The following is a 19707-nucleotide window of genomic DNA, read 5'->3' as shown; positions in this document are numbered from 1 at the left end:
ATTTAAATATTCAATGATTTATTTACAGAACCTCTAAAAATTGGAAAATCTTGAACTTATTTAAAAGAAATAATTGACTGCAAATAAAGGAATATTTTTCATCATAACCCCGCCCCTTCCTTCCCTTTTCAAAAATTAATCTAGTATCGCTTTTTTAAGCAATCCACTTTGTTTCTTCCTTTCTGATGTTTAAAAGTGAACGCTGGAAAATTTCATATGTGACGTCATAAAAATATGTCTATTATCCATCACTTTTTTAGGAGTTTCCTTTAACACTTCTCCTCTCATCTCTCCTTGTTAGACGTGTTTTTATGACGTCACATATGACACTTTCCAGCGCTTCTTTTTAAAAGTTTAAAACAACTATTATCATATTGTAAGTAACATTGTAAATGATTAGTAATTACTAATAAAACATAGTATAAAACAATTTATTTATAAATTACAAAAACAAAATTATGATTTTATTTAATTTTTGTAGATTTTTTATGCGATTTTGGAGGATTTTTCGATTTTAGCAAGCCTCACTAACTTTAGTAAGGCAGCGAGCCAAAAAGTTTTTTTTAAGAATCCACTTCAGTTTAATAATATTTGCCCTTCTAAATTTTAATTACATAACAATTATTGCAAAGTTTAAAATTTAAATTTAAGAAGCCTCTGGAAAAACATGTTTTTCAAGTTTGATGAAGTCTTTGGTTCACGGCTTTCTTGTTCTGATACTTCTGAAATAAAAATATTACATGAAACAGTGGACTTCAGCTGTATATTGATTAAAAGCGTCCGTAAAAATTTTAGCTTGTTGATGAATCTGGATTTTAAATTATTGGTTTTAGGCTGCTGCCTAGCCCATATACCTGAGCAATACCTCCTGGGACATCACAACTATTGCAGACAACCAACCCTTTGATTACACGATCTTTGTCTAGAAGTCCTAACTGCATTTTATTGAGTTCTTTTTCTTATAAACCAATTAATGTAGTGCATCTGACATAGCAGCAGTAAGTACAACTTTTAACGTATTAAGTTATGACGTAGTTTGGGCTGAGATTCGATCCCATCACCCCCACAAACGACAAGTAGTTGCGCTTGTATTCGCGGATAAGTGCCGGGCTTATAGAAAATCGTCATTATGCAAAATTCATTTTAACCTAATTACTAAAGTTTAAATATTTGTTTATATTTGCTCCCACCTGAAGTTATTACGTCAATATCAAACACTGGAAAATATTAAATCTGTTTAAATACTGACATTTTATTATTTTTTAAAGCAATTATTTGCGTTTTATTTGTGTCTGTTTTTTAATTGAAAGAATCGGTCTGTTTGTCTTTCTACCCCTTTGTTTTCTGATTTTAGGCTGTATTTGTCAATGAATTAAATAAAAATCACAGACATATTTAATTATAGTAGCTTTCAAAGTTAGGAAAACCGATCATGTATAAAACACCTCTTGTATGGGTATATAACTGTTTGTCAAATAATATAATCAAGGTCAGAAAATTGTGAATGACAAACATTTTACAATTTATTTAAAACTGATATTGTTAAAATAACAGTTATACAAAAATACAACTTTTTATATTCTATAATTTTTTTTCAGTATTTTCAACTATTGATACCGTTGCATTCAATTTGATATCTATAATACAAAGTAGCTTGATGTCTGTCTGTCCGTCCCTCTGAAGCTTAAGATCTCGGTAACCACTGAACCGATCGGATTCTACTCTTCAGGGAATATACCTACTGGTCCTGTGGTGGTTTTAGGCTATTTTCTTGAGGGGTGGGACACCCCCAACCCCCAAAAAACAAAAAATTCCCCCCCCCCCCATTATTTTTTTGCAGAACATTTCCTTGGTCCTTTTACGAATTTCGCCTTAATTTATTTTATCACCTCTTGTGGCAAAGCCCCCAGAGGCTAAGGGCAAAGTAATAATATAATGTCTCACTGTTTTTGGTACGTAAATGTTTCAATGTTCCAATATCTATACTTCCAGCTGCGCCCCTAGCATCTTAGAGCTCTGTAGAGGAGGAAGCGGAAGAACGAAACCCAACCATTTATAAATAGAATAGCCTAAAACCCAGGAAGTGAGAGGACATTAGGCTAATAATTACACTAGTCCCCCAAGTTTTACAATAACGTTTCATTATTCGTTGGATTAACAACTTTGGGAGCTTTTAATGAATTTTCATTGGTTGGTTCATTAGGTTGATTGTCCAAACGTTTCAACTACTAATTGTAATCTACAGAAGGGGAAATTTTGTGTTTCATCATTTTGGGATGTACATAAATTTTTAAATTGGCTCTATCTTAAAATTATAGATTCTTTTAAAGCTATAGATGATGACACTTGTACAACTCAAAAGTGTCAACACATTTGCACTTTTCCGAGATAAATATTTCTGAATGAAAATTCTTGAAAATTATTTTATCATTGTCATTCCCTTTGTTAGTTCAGAGAAAACACTTGCAAAAATAACAAGAACAACAGCTTTGCTTGTAGCATAGCCAATAGATCTATAGTATAGATGTATATACAGACAACTACCCCACTTTTTTTTTCAAAGACCTCTTTCGTCTGCTTCTAAATTATTTTCTCCTACTTGGCTGTGTTAATATAAGCGACACCATTGGTTGATTTTCAATGACCCAATACAAAGGTTGCAATGGGGAATTACAATTATTTAACCCTTTCTCCCTCTAGTGTTGTACTCTAATGCATAGCCCCATGTGGCATAAAATAATGATTTAGACGCCTATGAGCACAACATCACTTATGATTAGAATTATTATAAGATGATTAAAGTCCTTCCACAGATTATGACGTCATACGATAGAATAACCAATGAGAGGCCAGCATAAATTTTACCATTGGTCAATTACAGTGTATACTGGCCTCTCATTGGCTATTCTATCGTATGACGTCATAAACTCTAACCAACCCCATCAATTAATAGTATTATACTCCTGATTTTCTTTATGTTTAAGAAAGAAATGATTTTTATAGAGTAGTAAATCTACAAACAAAATAAACTAGAAAATTAATAACATGTGAGATTGTATAAGATTTTTCAGCTAGTTATGTAAATGTACTTTTACTTCAAGAAAATTGCAAAAATTAAACACTTGTTTTAAATCTTTTGTTTTAAAATGTAAAAGCAAGAAATTGTTAAATTAAAGTTACAATTCAAAGTATAACGATGTCTGTCTGTCCGTCTAAAGCTTAAGACCAATGAACCGATTGGGGTCTACTCTTCAGAGAATAAACCTACTGGTCCTGTGTTGGTTTTAAGCTACACTCCCAACCCCCCTCCCAAAAAGAAAATGTAAATTTCCCCCCTCCCCAACAAAAAAAAATTGTTTTTAGGCAGTTACTTCAAAAAATGGCAGCACCAGAAATACTTATTTTTTTTTAAAAAGGGGCGATGCCGCTAGTATATAATATAGTAATTAAAGATTTATATAATATTTACACATATATTGTATTATCTTTTTAAGCAACTAATTCTTTTCAATTAAACAACAATTTTGCATCATACAGCTCGACAATCAACACGACCAAAATTTAAATAAATTGCTTGACCTTTGTCTGGACGTCCTTACTGAAGATCATAGTGAGACTTTTGTATAGACAGAGAAGAGAAGATTTAAGTTTTACCACTTTGAGTTGGGATTTTAAATGATTTGCGCTATGAATGATTATCTATAATACAAGGTAGAATGATCTGTCCGTCCGTCCCTTAAGATCTCGGTAACCACTGAACTGGTTTTAGGGTATTTTCTTGGGGGGTGGGACAACCACAACCCCCCCCCCCAAAAAAAAAAATCCCCCCACCATTTTTTTTGAGGCAGTTATTTCAAAATAAATTGCAGTACCAGAACTAGTTAATTTTTTTTAATTACCTCTTGGGACAAAGCCCCTAGAGGCTAGGGGAAAAGCCGCTAGTTAGTTATAAAGTAGTAAGCTTTTTTTGTCTGTAGCGAAGGATATCGCTAACCGCTAAATCAATATGGTTCTCTTTTACAATGAACTTTCTAATATATATTTCAGGGTAGGTTTTTAACTATTTTGCGGAATGGTATCTCCTCCCTCTAAATAAAAAATGACCCCTCCAATTTTTTTTACTTTTAAACTCAAATTGAACATAGGGGTGGGTCGACTTTTCCCCCTGACACCTTAAATGACCCTAGAGGCTTCTAGGGGCGTAACCGCTAGTATTGTAATAATGTAACACAATTCACCTGAAAAGACGCCAGAATCCAAAGTACTGTTTATGTCATCTGCAAAAAAATAGGATGTTGTTATTAATATTTATTCAATAGAAAAATATGTTTATCTCATTCGTTCATTTTTTTGCTGATTGCATTAGTTTTAAAAAAATAATATTAAAGAAAAGCAAATGCTTAGTAGGATATTATAACTAAAGCGAAAAAAAAGTAAAAGCGTAGCTTCTCTGAAACTAGAATATATTTGTAACATTTACTGAATAAATCTTTTTATGATTAATTTTTGCCTAACAAATGTAGAATTTTTGTTGCTGTTCACTTAAGGACATAATTATGAAAGATAACAGTGGTGTTTTTGGAGGGTGGTGTTTGTCCATTTGTCCATAATGGTTAGCTCTTATTATTAAGGCATGACCTATTGATTTCAAACTTGAAATAGGGATTCCTTTAGTATTAAGGTACGATTTAGAAAGCTTAACAACTCTGTAATCGTTACCAGAGTGTCAGTACATCCCTCTAAAACAAGTCGATTTTTTATTAATATAATTGAGCTTCTTCGATTTAAGAAAGGCGTCTGATAGTGTACCTTCTTTAACTTCTTCTTGAATAACAACTTCTTGTGACATTCCAAACTTTCTGCTCCTGCTCTCAATCATAGAGGATCTTCTGTAATCCATCCTGATAAAACAAAATAATTGATTACATTTGTTAACATTCATATGAATCTAATTCTTTTCTATCAGATACTAATCAGCCCTAAGCACCATGTCTCATAATAATGGAAATTTCCAACAAAACTAGAATAAAAGTGTAATTCTTTTTTGTTTGTTCATTAATATTGTGTTCTAACTCAATCCTATTATGGGGGGACTATTTAAGAATCTTATTCTGGGGGGGAAGGCTATTATTCCCTCTCAGAAACTATATGAGAAATCAAGAAAAACTGAAAAGCAAAGTTGTTCAGAGATGGATCTTTAAATGTGTAGCCGTTGGCGTGGCTGTAGCCGTGGCCGTAGTCATGGCAGTAGTTGTAGTTGTAGTCGTAGTCGTATTCGTAGCTGTAGCTGTAGCCGTAGTCGTCGCCACAGTGCTGCTAATAAAACATGGATTTTTAAATGATTTTACAGAAGTGCAATGCCGGCTATCCTAGAATTATGGATATCTAAAATCTTTTATGGCCCACCTAAAAATAAATATTTTTCAACAAAGAAATGAAATTATATTTTATACAAAATTACTATTTTAATAACACATTTTAAATGTTTGTAATATTTACATATTATTAAGGGCATGATCCAATGTAGTTGGTACTACGGCTGGTATGGCCTATATCGTGCCGGGGCACGGCACAGCACGACATTGCACGCCCGGCCAATTGCCCAGCACGGCTGGACAGACAGCCACTACACACAAGACAAAGGGAGAGTCCAATAAATTCAATATAAATAAAAAAATACATTCAATTACTTAAATTTAAAAAATGTAATCATATTCCAACCTTATCAATAATATTGCAGTAATAAATCCCCAAAAGAATTTAATTTAATTTAAGTATATTTATAGTTTTATCATATTAATTTCCTAAAAACTGTCTCTTTATGTAACACAGGCAACATACTTTATTAGTATTACCCAATACCCATACGTGACGGTTCAATATTAACTAATCATTCCATGCCCGTACGTTATTTCATACATCATATAAATAAACTACATCCTAACTTTTATAATTTACTTTTATTTTATTATTTATATAAACCACAATTAAAATATTTTTATGATAGTTTTAAAATAAAATATTCCATGCACGTACAATTATTTATACATTCATTTAACAATTATAATTTACGTTTTCAATGGTTTTACGTTAAAATTATCAAAAGCAGCTGTCTTCGTGGCTTTAGCAACGCTTTAGCCACACTAACGGACTGTGGCTACTTTTAGCGTGACTAACCACGCTATGACTACGACTACGCGTTGCCAATATGATTTAAAGATCGCATTGTTTTTTTGTGGCCACGGCAACGCGTGGTTAAATGATTTAAAGATCGCTATTAGGTTGTTGGCTGTAACTCTGATCACGACTACGGCAACAGCTAAGCTTTTAAAGATCCAGCTCAGAATTAATATCAGCCTATGTCAAAATGAATTGTGATTTCAGTCGAAAATTGGCAAAAAATATATAAAAAAGGTGGATAATTTGATAAAGCTGCTATTGGCATTGATGTACTGTTTGATATAGAATGTCAGTTTGTCTCTTTGTCACATTCAATAGCCACAAATTTTAGGAAGGTTAGCAGGATGCTCCAGGTACCTGATACTACTGATTATTAGTATACCTGTCAATTACCATTGTGTTAAGAATATAGACTTTGTAAGCTTATGGTCAATGATAAATTATGTTGGATTATTAAAGAATATATAAATTATGTTCTATCTTTTTGAACATTCAAATTGTATTTAGATCTTCTTTTGATTATTTATTTTCTTTAAGTATTGTGGAGTAAGAAAATAAACTTACATTGGTCGATCAAATGACCGTTCTCCCTGACACAATGACCGTTCTACATTTCGGTCATTATTTTCCTCCAGACAGAGTGGTGACTGGTACCCAAATTTTCTGTGGACACTTGGCTGATTCTCCACGTTAATTTGTCTGTGTGGATTACTCGTGGACGTCTCGGGAAGAGTAATCCGGCGTTTCACTTGATTATCAAGTATTCTTGATGCATCTTTCTGATAGCAATTTTTATGTCAATATCTCAATGTGATTGTTAGTAATGCAAATAACAACTTATCTAAATAGTTGATTTATATTTCAATCTTACACGTAAGATTAAGTCATAAACTAAAATATTCTTTGTTGTATATAAATAGTTATAAACAGAAGTACGTAAGTTGTCAAAAATGTCCAAATTATGTAATATTTACAAGTCTATCAAACTTTTCTATGCCTTTCATACACAGGGTGTGGAAACAAAATTGTCCCTTTATTAAACTTTATAGGTTATAATATGGAAATGGTTTTATACAGGAGGCTCCAAGGCCTTGAACAATCATTTTAGCCGCATCATTTTATTCATAAATGGAACATAGAAATGTTTGACAGATTTTATTCAAAAACAACTACAATTACACAATCATACAGGTTGAGTCATTAACTTTTCAAAATATGTCAATTTAGATGCCGCTCCCGGTATATTAGATATTTATGATACGTCATCTATCAAATCTTTTGATAAGAAACAAAAATGGTGATTAAAGGATGTAGATTAAATATGTTGTTAAAAATATTATCCTTGTCATAAGAAGCGAAAAATACAGACGGACACGAACTTTAGCATTGCAATTTCAAGTTGTTAACTATTTTTTTGTTCCAGCAACCCTTAATTTTTATGTATCGTAGCTACTGAATGTCTATAAATGTCCGTATGTCTGTCATTATGTATATAAAACACTTTTAGATTAACTGTTATTAGACTCTACTGTTTCACTGTCACTTAATTCTTTTTCATCTCTACTCTTCTTAGTTACTTGGACACTCCAGCATATGACCCAGATATGACAAGTATTACTACTAAATCTCTTTATGTTACTTAATTTAGGTAAGTTATAATAAAACCTGCCCTAAAATTTTCCAAACGTAACCAAGAAGGCAGGCAAGTATACATTAAATTGATTAAAGTTAGGCGAGTATAGCGTCATTTTTCATAGGCGCTATAAAAAGCTTCTATAATGTATAACCAAACATAATTTTGATTTTAGCAATATATCATGAAAAACAGCTTCATTAAAGTTTTTTGTTTATCTGCCGTGCTTTGCTTATGGGCAATTCTTGTTTAATTTGTGTTTATGCATAGTCTTGATGACGTCACAGACCCGGCTTAATAATGTACTCATTTTATCCCAAATTGTTTGGTAATTGCATTACCAACATGCAAACTGACCAAGACACAAAAATCCAAAAATTAAATTCATATTTAAAACACCTTATATTGATTTTGATAAAGTTATTGTACATAAAAGAAAATCAAACACTTGTGTGAAAAAAATGAGAGAAAAATAAAGAAAGATAGGGAGAGAGATAGGGAGAGAGAAAGAGAGAGAGAGAGAGAGAGAGAGAGAGAGAGAGAGAGAGAGAGAGAGAGAGAGAGGAGAGAGAGAGAGAGAGAGAGAGAGAGAGAGAAAGAGAGAATGAGTCACAGGCCTTTAAAATTTAATGATCATTTTAACATATTAATTATCTTGCATGTCATTAAATAAAGCAATTAATATTCACAAATGAAAAGAAATAATAATTGTCAGTTGTTTAGCTGATTTACATACACTGAATAGTTGCTACACCCATAGCAAAAAATCCATTAGAATGAAAAGTAAAAAAAATCAAGAAGGTTTTTAAATTTTTGCACATAAACTTGCAAGTTGCTAAATTTAAGTCATATATTTGCTAAAAAATTTTCATTCAAGCATGTTAACATTATTTTTCATTTTTCTCTTTTTCAGTCCTACATATTACATAATTTTAACAAAACAGCATTGAAAGTTAAATAGTAGTATAGCCTTTAAAGTAGATTGATGACTGTCCGTCCGTCAGTCTGTCCCTTAAAAACTCGGTAACCACTGAACCGATCAGATTCTACTCTTCAGGGAATATACCTACTGGTCCTTTGGTGGTTTTAGGCTATTTAATTGGGGCGTGTGACAACCCCAACCTCCCCAAAATTTAAAAAAATTCCGCCTCATTTTTTAAAATATTTTTATGATGTATATGATGAAGATGAAGATCCTCAATTTTTTTTTATAATGCATATGATGAAGATGAAGATCTACCACATGTACTATATTCTTTTTAATTACCTTTTGGGGCAAAGCCCCTAGAGGCTAGAAACAAAGCCGCTAGTACTTATAATAAAGGAATAGGATGTCTGAGCGTTTGTCTGTAAGTTTGTGTGTTTGTAGTATGGATCTCGCTAACCGCTGAATCGATAGGGTTATCCTTAACAGGGTAGCATCTCATAGGTCTCGGGAAGGTTTATAACTATTTTGGGGGAGGGTACCACCACCCTCCCAAGAGAAATTGAAAAAAATAAAAAAACGTCGCACTGCGGACATTTTTGCAGTTAGCAATAAACATAACCAAAACCCTCTATCAACGAAAAAAATATTTTTGTTAATTTGCTTATTTTAACATAGATTGACAAGAAACAAAACTAGACCTCTAGGGGGGGCATATTAATAAATTAATAATGACATTTTCCTGGGCATATTGAAGTGAAAATCTTCTTGAATGTTGTTCCTTTGTACTGCTTTTTTGTACGGGGTGTTCATTCTGTACATTTGTACGCGACCGTACAATGCTGTCAGCTGTTTGTCTACCATGTGTGTTTGGAGTGTATGGTACATAAAATCTACCTATGATAATAATATTCTTGTTAATTGTTTATGTTGTACAGGGTGTACATTCTGTACATTTGTACGCGACCCTACAATGCTGTCAGCTGTTTGTCTACCATGTGTATGTGGAGTGTATGGTACATAATACATATGGTCTACCTATGATAATGAGAATATTCTTATTATTTGTTTATGTAAATGTTTTAGTACAGGGGCTTCATGCTTAAAGGAAGCATGCAATGTACTGTAGCCAATCAGAAGGCTGAATCAGCTTAACAACCAATCACAGCTAAGCTTGTATTAGTTTACCCCTTTGTTTCCGCTATGATTTTCGTTTAAAAATGCAATTTAAATCGAATTTTTTTCATAGATTTTGACTATGAAATGTGGTGTTTTTATTGTAAAAATGTAATCAGTTACAGGCAATCTAATAATGTAATATTGTTTTTTCTTTTATGAGCATTGGAAATCTTTCAAAAATTTCATTGTACATAAAATGCTATTTTGAAATGCTTAGAACTTTTTAGTTATTGAAGCTGAAGGCTTATAATTTGGGGTATTGGGTCTTCTTGTGGCAGTCTTTCAGCAGTTAAAGCGTGTTATTTCTTGCAGGCGTCCTTTAATCCCCATACATTACAATGAATCAGCTGTGTGTCTACATTGTGTGTGTTTGATATGTATGGAAAATAAGATCTCTTGTAAAAAAGGGCCATACTAACATAATTTATAACACTACAATACTAGTTGAAAACTAGTATATATGCCCTTACATTGGCGCCACTTAGTGGAAATTTTAAAATAGTTTTTGACAATTTCTCTTGAGAGAATGGTGGAACCATCCCCCAAATTAGCTATAAACCTTCCTAGGACCTACAAAAAGCAACACTGTAAAGGAGAACCATATCGGTTCAGCAGTTCAGCGAGATCCTTCCGTACACACAGACAGAGATCCTGTTACTTTTATATGAGGAAACCAAAACTTGCACATTTAACATAAGTTTACCTCTATTGTTTGCACTAATGCTGTGTCTGAGGCCACTGTTGGAATTAAAACTGCTATTGTTGTGATTAAAATGGCCGTGGTTGAAACTGTTGTGTCTATGATTCAGTCCAGATAAAGGTCGTCTTTCTTGCAGATAGTGGGCCTACGAAATTATTGTTTTTTAGTTTTTTTGGAGATTCCTCTCAAATTACCTTGTTATGCAATGAAACTCCCTTTCCCTTGTTTAAAAAAAATCATGCATAGTAGGAAACCAGAGGTGAATTATAAAAAAAAATTTTGCCTCACTAAAATTTTTAGTTGGCCTCACTGATTTTTGTGGGGCAAGCTGATTTTAGTGAGGCAATTTTTTTAAGAATTCACCTCAGGGTTACGGCAACACAGCTATATGCCCCTCAGGGTTAGGGCCACACGTAGGTGTTTTGCAAACAAATAAACTGCGAAACCCCCCCCCCCCCTGCATTTTCATTTTAGTTCAAAAATATTGTTTGGAAGGGGAGGGGTGAATGTTTCAGTGCTTGATATTCACTTTGAGTGAAGCCACTGATTATTTTGCAAAGTAAATTTTCTACTAATTGTATGGAAATATTCACAACCTATTTATTTATCGTATGTTTAAAAAAAGGGAATAGTAGCTTCTGAAATATTGAATAAAATTTTGAGCAAGCTTCCAGTCAAATGCGACTATTAAGTCAAACTGTTCTTAAACGTATTTACAAACAGTTTGACCTAATGAGCGCATTTGACTGGAATCCCTTTATCTATCCTCATAAAAAAAATGAGCTTATTAAAATTTAATTGATCTACAACTCAAACCCAATCCCAATAAACAAGGATGACAACATCCATAAAAGCAAAGCTATGAAATTGAAGGACAAACGAACATTAACACTTGTAGAGTGTCAGATCTGAATAATCAGATTATTATTGCATAAGTATTAACAAAATTGTAAGTAGATTTGTTACAAAACTGCATAAAATCATAATACTATTTAAGGACATACTTACATTTTTAGGACTTGATTATAGAGATGCTTTGCGTATAACATTCTACCATGTTGTAATAGGAAACAGTATTCCAAAAATCATACAAAAATTTGGGTACTTGCTTACATGTGGTAGACTGGAGCACCGAAAACCCCCCCCCCCGCTTAGTTTTGACAAAAATCAAAAATAAGGGGGGGGTAGTTTTTTAGTTTTTTAATGTCTGGAAAACGGCAAGGAGGAAAAAAGCTCAGCAAGGCAAAGACTTAACCCCCCCCTTAATTTTGAAGAAAATCAAAAATAAGGGGGGGGGGTAGTTTTTTCACTGTACAACACGCCAGAAAGTTGAGTGAGGTAAATCAAGAAAATCCAGTATACCAGAGGGGAAACCTTATTACAGGGACATTCATGTTTTGGGGCATAATTTCCTTATTTATTGACTGATTTTAGTAATTGATGTATCCCTGAACAGAAAATGAAAATAAGGAGGAGGGGGGCCAGTAAAAGGTTTTAATTTTGCGCAAAATCAGTCAATAAATAAGGAAATTATGCCCCAAAACATGAATATCCCTGTAATAAGGTTTCCCCTCTGGTATACTGGATTTACTTGATTTACCTCACTCAACTTTCTGGCGTGTTGTACAGTGAAAAAAACTACCCCCCCCCCCTTATTTTTGATTTTCTTCAAAATTAATGGGGGGGGGGTTAAAAACTACCCCCCCCCCTTATTTTTGATTTTTGTCAAAACTAAGCGGGGGGTTAAAAAACTACCCCCCCCCCCCTTATTTTTGATTTTTGTCAAAACTAAGCGGGGGGGGGGGTTTTCGGTGCTCCGGTCTTCACATGTAAGCAAGCACCGTTGCTACGCTTTCTAACTAATACCTAACTACTACAGAAATCACCATGCAAAGTTTGAAATCAATGGGATAATTCTAAAATGCCTAAATTAACGAAAAGAGCTAACCGTGACGGACTGACGGACGGACCGACCCTAATTATAGAAGCTTCACTTTTAAAAATGGTCCTACCTCTAATATTCTATCAACAGTTTGATACAGTACATAATGGGGAAGATTATTTGGTAGCCCCACTCTAAATTAAATAAGCAAAATTATATTCAAATCAATATAAAATAAGAATAGTAATTTCTCGCATCGTATCATAAACAGCTTTCCGCAGATATAAAATGTACAATTATAAGATTAAAACTAGATTTTTTAGTCCCAAGATGCCAAAGTCACGGGCTAAAAAACTGTTATTTTACCTTAAACCCTGGGTGTTTGACAATATACGGAGACTTTGATTGTTGGACCTGACACTATAATGTCAAAGTGTCAAAGACAGCTACCTCGCCTTTAAGAGATAATTTATTTACCAGGTAGAGGTAATTTTATGTTTGAAAGAAATAATGATAGCAACATTCATAATATCGAAACATAAGATTTCAGACAACAAAACAAACAAACATTACAAAACATAAGTTATTGACGTTATTGTAAAGTTATAATAAATCTAATAGAATATTGTCTTATTGTTTTAGGAATTGACATTGAAAATAAAATTTCATTATTTTAAAGCAAAAATATTTATATGTTAACCCTTAACAGTCGGGCCCCTTGCCGCACCTTAATCAGTCGGGGGGGGGGGGGCGTTCAACGCCCCCCCATGTTATCTCAGTTCCTATTAGAGCTAGAGGGCTAAAATTTTTTGTATAAGTCCCCTGTGTTATGATGAATTTCCGACCTTAAGTAAGTCAAGGTCAATTTTCGCTTCCTTCACCCTTTTATTTAACAACCTTTGTTTTTAGGTCCTTTTTTACTTAAAAATTTCAAACGGCTGTAATTTTTTTATTTTTGAAGCTAGAATAAAATTTTTTTTGCAGAAAATGTTAATCTTTATGTAAATTTTATATTTCAAATATCAAAATATGAATTTCAGCGGCCGCAGCTGTACTTGGCAGCTGCCAGCCGCCGCAGTCGGCGGTCGGCGGGAAAACGGCGGCGGATCTTTATGAAATTTGAATACGTTATGTAGACATGTAAGAAAAGCTTAAGTTTAAAATTTGAAGTCTCTAAGTCAAAAATTGCGGCCACAGGAGCCATTTAAAGATTTCTGGAGACCTGGAGGATCAGGACCTGCAGGATCATACCTGGAACCTGAAATTGACTTGAACACCTGTATTTAACCCTTACAGCTCGGGCCCCAATTCCCACCTTAATAGATTGGGGGGGGGCTCAAAGAGCCCCCCCCTCTATCTCGGCTCCTGTTACAGATAAAGACGTAAAATTTTTTTCTGGTGGTTCATGTGTATTTTTAGAGAAAATTACTTTTTCTAGTCATAGCGGCCAGGCCGCTCCTTAGCCGCTTTTTAGCGGCCAGCCGCTAAATTTTAAAACAGCTGTAGAGCGGCCAATTTTGCAGCTAGGATGACCAAATTTTAGGACGAACTTTTATTTTGCATAACAAAAAAATTACTTTTTCTGATCATCGCCAAAAAACGGCAAATAACGGAAACCGCAATTTTCGGCGGTTACGGCGGTAAAACGGCGGTTGGCGGCGCCAATTAATATTTTTATCTGTTTGATGTTGCTCAAGGATTTACCAAAAAAATTTATAGGACTCTAGCTGTAATAGAAGCCACGATATTCATGATATATGTCTGTAGTAAAAGCCGGACAAAAATCGGTCATAAAGTCGGTCAGGGAGCGGTCAAACGGTCATAACACAACTGTTCTCAGATGGTCATTGATATCTAAGTATTCACCAAAAAAAAATTTAGGTTTCTCCTTATACACAAAAGTCATAATGTAGAAATTAAGATTTATTTAGAATTTTTTTCTAATTTTGGTGCTACCCAACCGACTTTGACCGGACACCATGACCGACACAGACCAGATATCCTAATAAAATCAACTCTTGCCGACGTATAATTACTAAACTTAAAAAGTCATGAAGTCACAGCACTCCATCTTACCTACAAAAAAAATGAGATTGAAAAAACTAGAGGGGGGGGCTCTTTGAGCCCCCCCCCCCCCCCCGATCTGTAAGGGTTAATATGAGGATGTACTACTAGAGGATATTTTAGTATTTTGGTAAGATTAAATGCTTTTTTTAAGTCAAAAAATATTTTTGCTCTTTACCTGGATGACCCGTCCAGGTTTGCTAGCATCCTGTGCCCGCCAGGATGGAGATATTCAAAAAATTCCAACTCTCGGTTATGTGTCATCATCAGACGCATCTCTCTTTTTGACTGTGAAGGCCAGAGAATACGGACACCTTGTTCCTCCATGAATTCCTGCTGTCTTTGGCAAGTTTCTCAGCTTCTCCCCATGTTAATTCCAAATTAAAGAGGTCCTTTTCAGTGCTCCGCCTCCAGGTCATTTTTTGTTGTCCCCGATTACGTTTACCAGTGGTGGGGTTCCATTTTAAGCACTTTTTTGGAAACCTATTTTGTTCCATTCTGAGCACATGTCCTAGCCACCTTAGTCTTTTATATTTCACTTCTGCTTCAATACTATTGCACTTGGTCTTAGCATACAGCTCAAGGTTTGATATTTTGTTTGGCCAGAATATTTTGCAAATTCTTCTTAGGCAGCTATTGTGAAATGCATTAAGTTGATTTGTTTCAGTTTTCACAGTTCTCCAGCATTCCGCTCCATAGAGAAGAACTGATTTCACATTACTGTTGTAAAGTCTGATTTTTGTTTTCAGAGTAAGTTTCTTTGAATTCCAAACGTTGTGTAGACTGTTGAAAGCAACCCTAGCCTTATCAATCCTGGTTTTAATATCAGCTTTTGAGCCATTTTCACTGCTGATAACACTCCCCAGATAGGTGAATTTGTTGCTTTGTTTCAATTGTTCACCATTTATTGTTATAGTTTGATCAGGGTTTGTAGGTATATTCATAATTTCAGTCTTCTTGACATTAACAAAGAGCCCGACTTGTCCTGCATATTTGACTAGTCTATCTGTCTTAGCTTGTAGATGTTAAATTGTTTCTGAAATCAGTGCCAGGTCATCAGCAAAGTCCAGATCTTCTAGGTGTCCTAGTATGCCCAGCTGAAGACCACGTTTTTTGTCCTCTGTGGTTTTCTTCATCACCCAGTCAATGACCAATATAAATAGAATAGGTAATAAAATGCATCCCTGTCTAACTCCAGTGCTTATTTTAAAGAAATCAGATGTCTTATTGTTTCCAACTGAAACACAGGCTTGGAAGTTGTCATAAAATTTAGTTATCATAATTATCATCTTTTCTGGTATACCATAACTTCTTAGTATTTTCCAGAGTGTTTGTCTGTGTATGGAGTCAAAGGCCTTAGAGAAATCAACAAAATTTACATGAAGTGGCTTGTTAAATTCAACACATTGTTCAATAACTGTCCTAAGAGTGAAAATTTGGTCAACACAGCCCCTTCCAGCACGGAATCCAGCTTGTTCATCTCTCAGTTTATTGTCAATTTTCTCATCAATTCTGTTTAAAATAACTTTACATAGGACCTTGCTTGGGATAGAAAGCAGCATAATTCCTCTCCAATTATCACAATTGTTCAAATCTCCCTTCTTAGGAAGTTTTATGATTATACCTTTAGACCAGTCCGTTGGTATCTTTTCTTGCCTCCAAATTTTATCAAAAAGATCAGTTAGAGTCCTACCAGAAAGATCTATGTCTGCCTTAAGCATTTCGGCAGTTATCAAGTCAGGTCCTGGTGCTTTGTCATTCTTTAGGCTATGTATAGCAGCTTTAACTTCTTGAATAGTTGGTGGTCTTATATCTATGTCTATTTCATGTCCTGGTTCTGGTTCCGCAGTAATTTCTGGTTCAGGTCTGTTCAACACTTCTTCAAAATGTGATTTCCACCTTTCAGCAATTTCTTTTTCTGTCGTGAGTAATTTACCATCTTTAGCCTTGATAGTTTCACCACTCTTTTTGCTATATTTGCCACTTAATTGCTTGGTTATGTTGTATACTGTTTTCATGTTACCAAAGTCAGCTGCTCTCTGGGCCTTTTCAGCCAGATTGTCAATGTAATCTCTCTTGTCTTTCCTTGTGCACTTTTTGACTTCTTTGTCTTTAGCAGTATATTCAGCTTTTAAATTGCTCATGTCAGCCAAATGTTGAGCATTATGGATTTTGTTTTTGAGCTTCTTTCTCTCTTCTATTTTGATCCATGTTTCTTCAGAGATCCAGTCCTTTTTCTCTGGTTTCTTGTGTCCTAGGATTTCCTTAGCAGTAGATTGAAAGTTTTCTTTAATTGAAGTCCATGTGATCTCAGTCTCGTCATTTAGGTCCTCTAAGACTTGAAATCTATTTCTGAGTTTTAAGACAAATTCATTCTTTATCACAGGGTCCTTTAATCTTGAAGAATCATATTGTCTACCAATCTCACTCTTTTTATCATGGCCAGTACGCTTCAGCTTTAATTTAATCTTACTGACAACTAGTTCATGGTCACTAAATATGTCGGCTCCTCTATAGCTCCTACAGTCTTGCATTGATTTGACCCATTTTCTATTGATCATAATGTGGTCAATCATGTTTCTTGTTTGTCCATCAGGTGTTGTCCAGGTATATTTGTGAATGTTTTTATGTTGGAATAATGTACCTCCTACAACCATATCATTATTTAAACAGAATTCAAGTAAAAGTTCTCCATTTTCATTTCATGTACCTATGCCAAAGTGTCCCATTGCATTCTCCACTCCAGTCCTGTCAGTTCCTACTTTAGCATTCATATCTCCAAGAACTAGGCACATGTCATGTTTGGGTACTGAGTTTCTGATTGATTGCAGCTGATCATAAAACTCTTGTTTTACTTCTCCATCTTTGTCATTTGTTGGGGCATAGCATTGGATAATGGTCAACTTGCAGTGCCTTGATTGGAATCTAGCCTTAATTATTCTGTCTGATATAGGTTTCCAGTCTATTAGTGAATTGACATGTTGTTTTTGAATAATTATAGCAACACCATACATATGTTGGCTTTCATGACCAGAATAAAGTATTAGGTGGCCATCTTTGGTTGTAGTTTGTCCTTGTCCTGTCCATCTACATTCTGCAATCACAAGTATTCCAATATTGTAACTTGTCATTTCTTTAACTACTTGGGCTGTTTTAGTTGACTCATACATTGTTCTAACATTCCAGGTTCCTATCTTACAGCTTTGCTTAGAACTTATTGGTCCTGTCATCAAGTTGATAGCTTCCTTTCGGATTTCACCACCATCTTTCATATTCTCAGTAAACTGAGCATCAGTTCCAACGGTTCTTGTTTCATGCACACCTCTGGCTGTGTGAAAGCCATTAGTGTTTGAGGTTCTGTGGGTGTTTTCTTGAACTTTTTGGTTTTATAGGTAGGATAGTTAGTCCTACGCAAACCTTCCATATCCCTGGAAGGATGGGTGACTGGTAAGGGGAGGGTTATGTGTCATACCCAAACTTTAAAAGTCACGCAGTTTGGGCTCTTTATCTTTCACACACAGAAAATGAGATAGAAAAAACCGCCCCCGACCGTTAAGGGTTAAGATGTATGAACAGACTTTCAGGCAATAATCATTTATATATCTCTAGATATAAATAGAAAGAAAAAAAATTAATTTCTTTTTGATTAGGTGTTGATACAATCTCATAGCACAGACAATCAACTCAAGAACAAATAAATTGTACCAAGGACGTCCAATAGGCGGGGGGGGGGGTATAATAACCAACCCCCCCCCAAAAAAAAAAAAATGAAAAAGCTTGGGTGGTATGCCGTAGAAAACTAAAGAATAACAAATAGACAAAGATGAAGCCCAATCTGTACCACTTTTGCACCACTTTTGATTACCGTGACGTCATATTCTCGATCTCTTTTTTAGGGTTTTTTTTCTTTCCCACTTCTCCTTTCTTCTCCCTCATTTTTATGACGTCACAGGAAATTAAAATGGTGCAAAAGTGGTACAGATTGTGCTTCGTCAAAATCAAATGCTTAAAAATAGATAGAAATGCATAAATAGATTTAATTAATCGACAGACAGACATACAGACAGACAGACATACAGACAGACAGACAGACATACAGACAGACAGACAGACATACAGACATACATGCAGAGGAAATTGTAAATACATCCGAATGATAAGAGATAGTTAATTGTGCAGATATATGTTAAAGAGAACAAGAAAGGTAAATCCATGGAAATAGCTAGATATAAACAAATATTAAACCTCTACTGTAATATCTTTTGTGATAGAATGAATGTGATAATTTGATACATAGGACTCTGACTCATTATGGGCAGTAGGGATAAGACAATAGCCGATACATTGATGTACATCCCCAATAATGATACACAAATTCATCCATTCTGTAGATTACAATTAGTGGTTGTACACTCAACTTGATGAATCAACTAATCAAAATCTAATGAAAGTCACCAAAGATGTCAATCCAACGAATAAGAAAACGTTATTATAAAACTTTGGGGACTAGTGTTATAAACAGCCCAATGTCCCCTCTCTCCCTGCATAATAGGATATTATGAAATAATGCAGTCTGTCTGTCTGTCCATATTGGCTTTACTGCGTTTTAATTAAACCTGACTGATTAATTCAGAAACTAACAAAGATGACAACATCCATAAGAAGCAAAGCACAAAAATATCATGAATAGACTAAAGGTGAGTTAGAAAGCAGATTTTTATATATCATAAATAAGATAATAAGATACTTACTTCAAAATCTGCCTTGAATTAGTAAGACAAACAATTTCAGGCATTATTATTCACTTTCTTTTTAGAGTTTTGTTGAGTTACATTTTTATATACTTTATCTGAAAGTGCATTTTTACACAGAGAATCAAGAAGATTAGCAATAACATTTTTGGATTATTTCGTTTCTGGATTTTTTTCTTCAATGTTTTTCAGTTCGTAGATTCTTTTCGATTTTAATATTTTTGAAAACATTGAAAACACATTGAAAAAATATTGAAAAAACATTTAAAAAAACATTAAAAAAACATTGAAAAAACATTGAAAAAACATTAAAAAAAAAACATTGAAAAAACATTAAAAAAACATTGAAAAAACATTGAAAAAACATTGAAAAAACATTAAAAAAAACATTGA

General features: G+C 34.2%; 1 protein-coding gene across 1 annotated transcript; it reads right to left on the bottom strand.

Annotated features, from left to right (window-relative positions):
* Nucleotides 1–415: 415 nt before the first annotated feature.
* Nucleotides 416–19424, bottom strand: LOC145325909 (uncharacterized). Its single transcript, XM_080168910.1, has 8 exons — nt 19315–19424; nt 12630–12693; nt 10621–10762; nt 9484–9635; nt 6745–6962; nt 4810–4901; nt 4239–4277; nt 416–722 (listed from the first exon to the last, which is right to left on the bottom strand). Exons 1-8 carry the CDS (start codon nt 19356–19358, stop codon nt 634–636), a joined length of 840 nt encoding a protein of 279 aa, XP_080025036.1. The 5' UTR covers nt 19359–19424; the 3' UTR covers nt 416–633.
* Nucleotides 19425–19707: the final 283 nt, after the last annotated feature.

The sequence above is a fragment of the Acartia tonsa genome, chromosome 8, assembly GCF_053477335.1.
Source record: "Acartia tonsa isolate MP-2025a chromosome 8, ASM5347733v1, whole genome shotgun sequence".
Classification (NCBI taxonomy): domain Eukaryota; kingdom Metazoa; phylum Arthropoda; class Copepoda; order Calanoida; family Acartiidae; genus Acartia; species Acartia tonsa.
This window is presented reverse-complemented; position numbering and strand designations above follow the sequence as displayed.

Coding starts and splice junctions, on each gene's coding strand:
- LOC145325909 (XM_080168910.1), bottom strand. CDS start 19,358: ATGCCTGAAATTGTTTGTCTTACTAATTCAAGGCAGATTTTGAA. Junction 10,763..12,629: donor CTGTTGATAGAATATTAGAG/GTAGGACCATTT, acceptor ATAATTTCGTAG/GCCCACTATCTGCAAGAAAG. Junction 4,902..6,744: donor CGGTCATTTGATCGACCAAT/GTAAGTTTATTT, acceptor TTGTTTTATCAG/GATGGATTACAGAAGATCCT.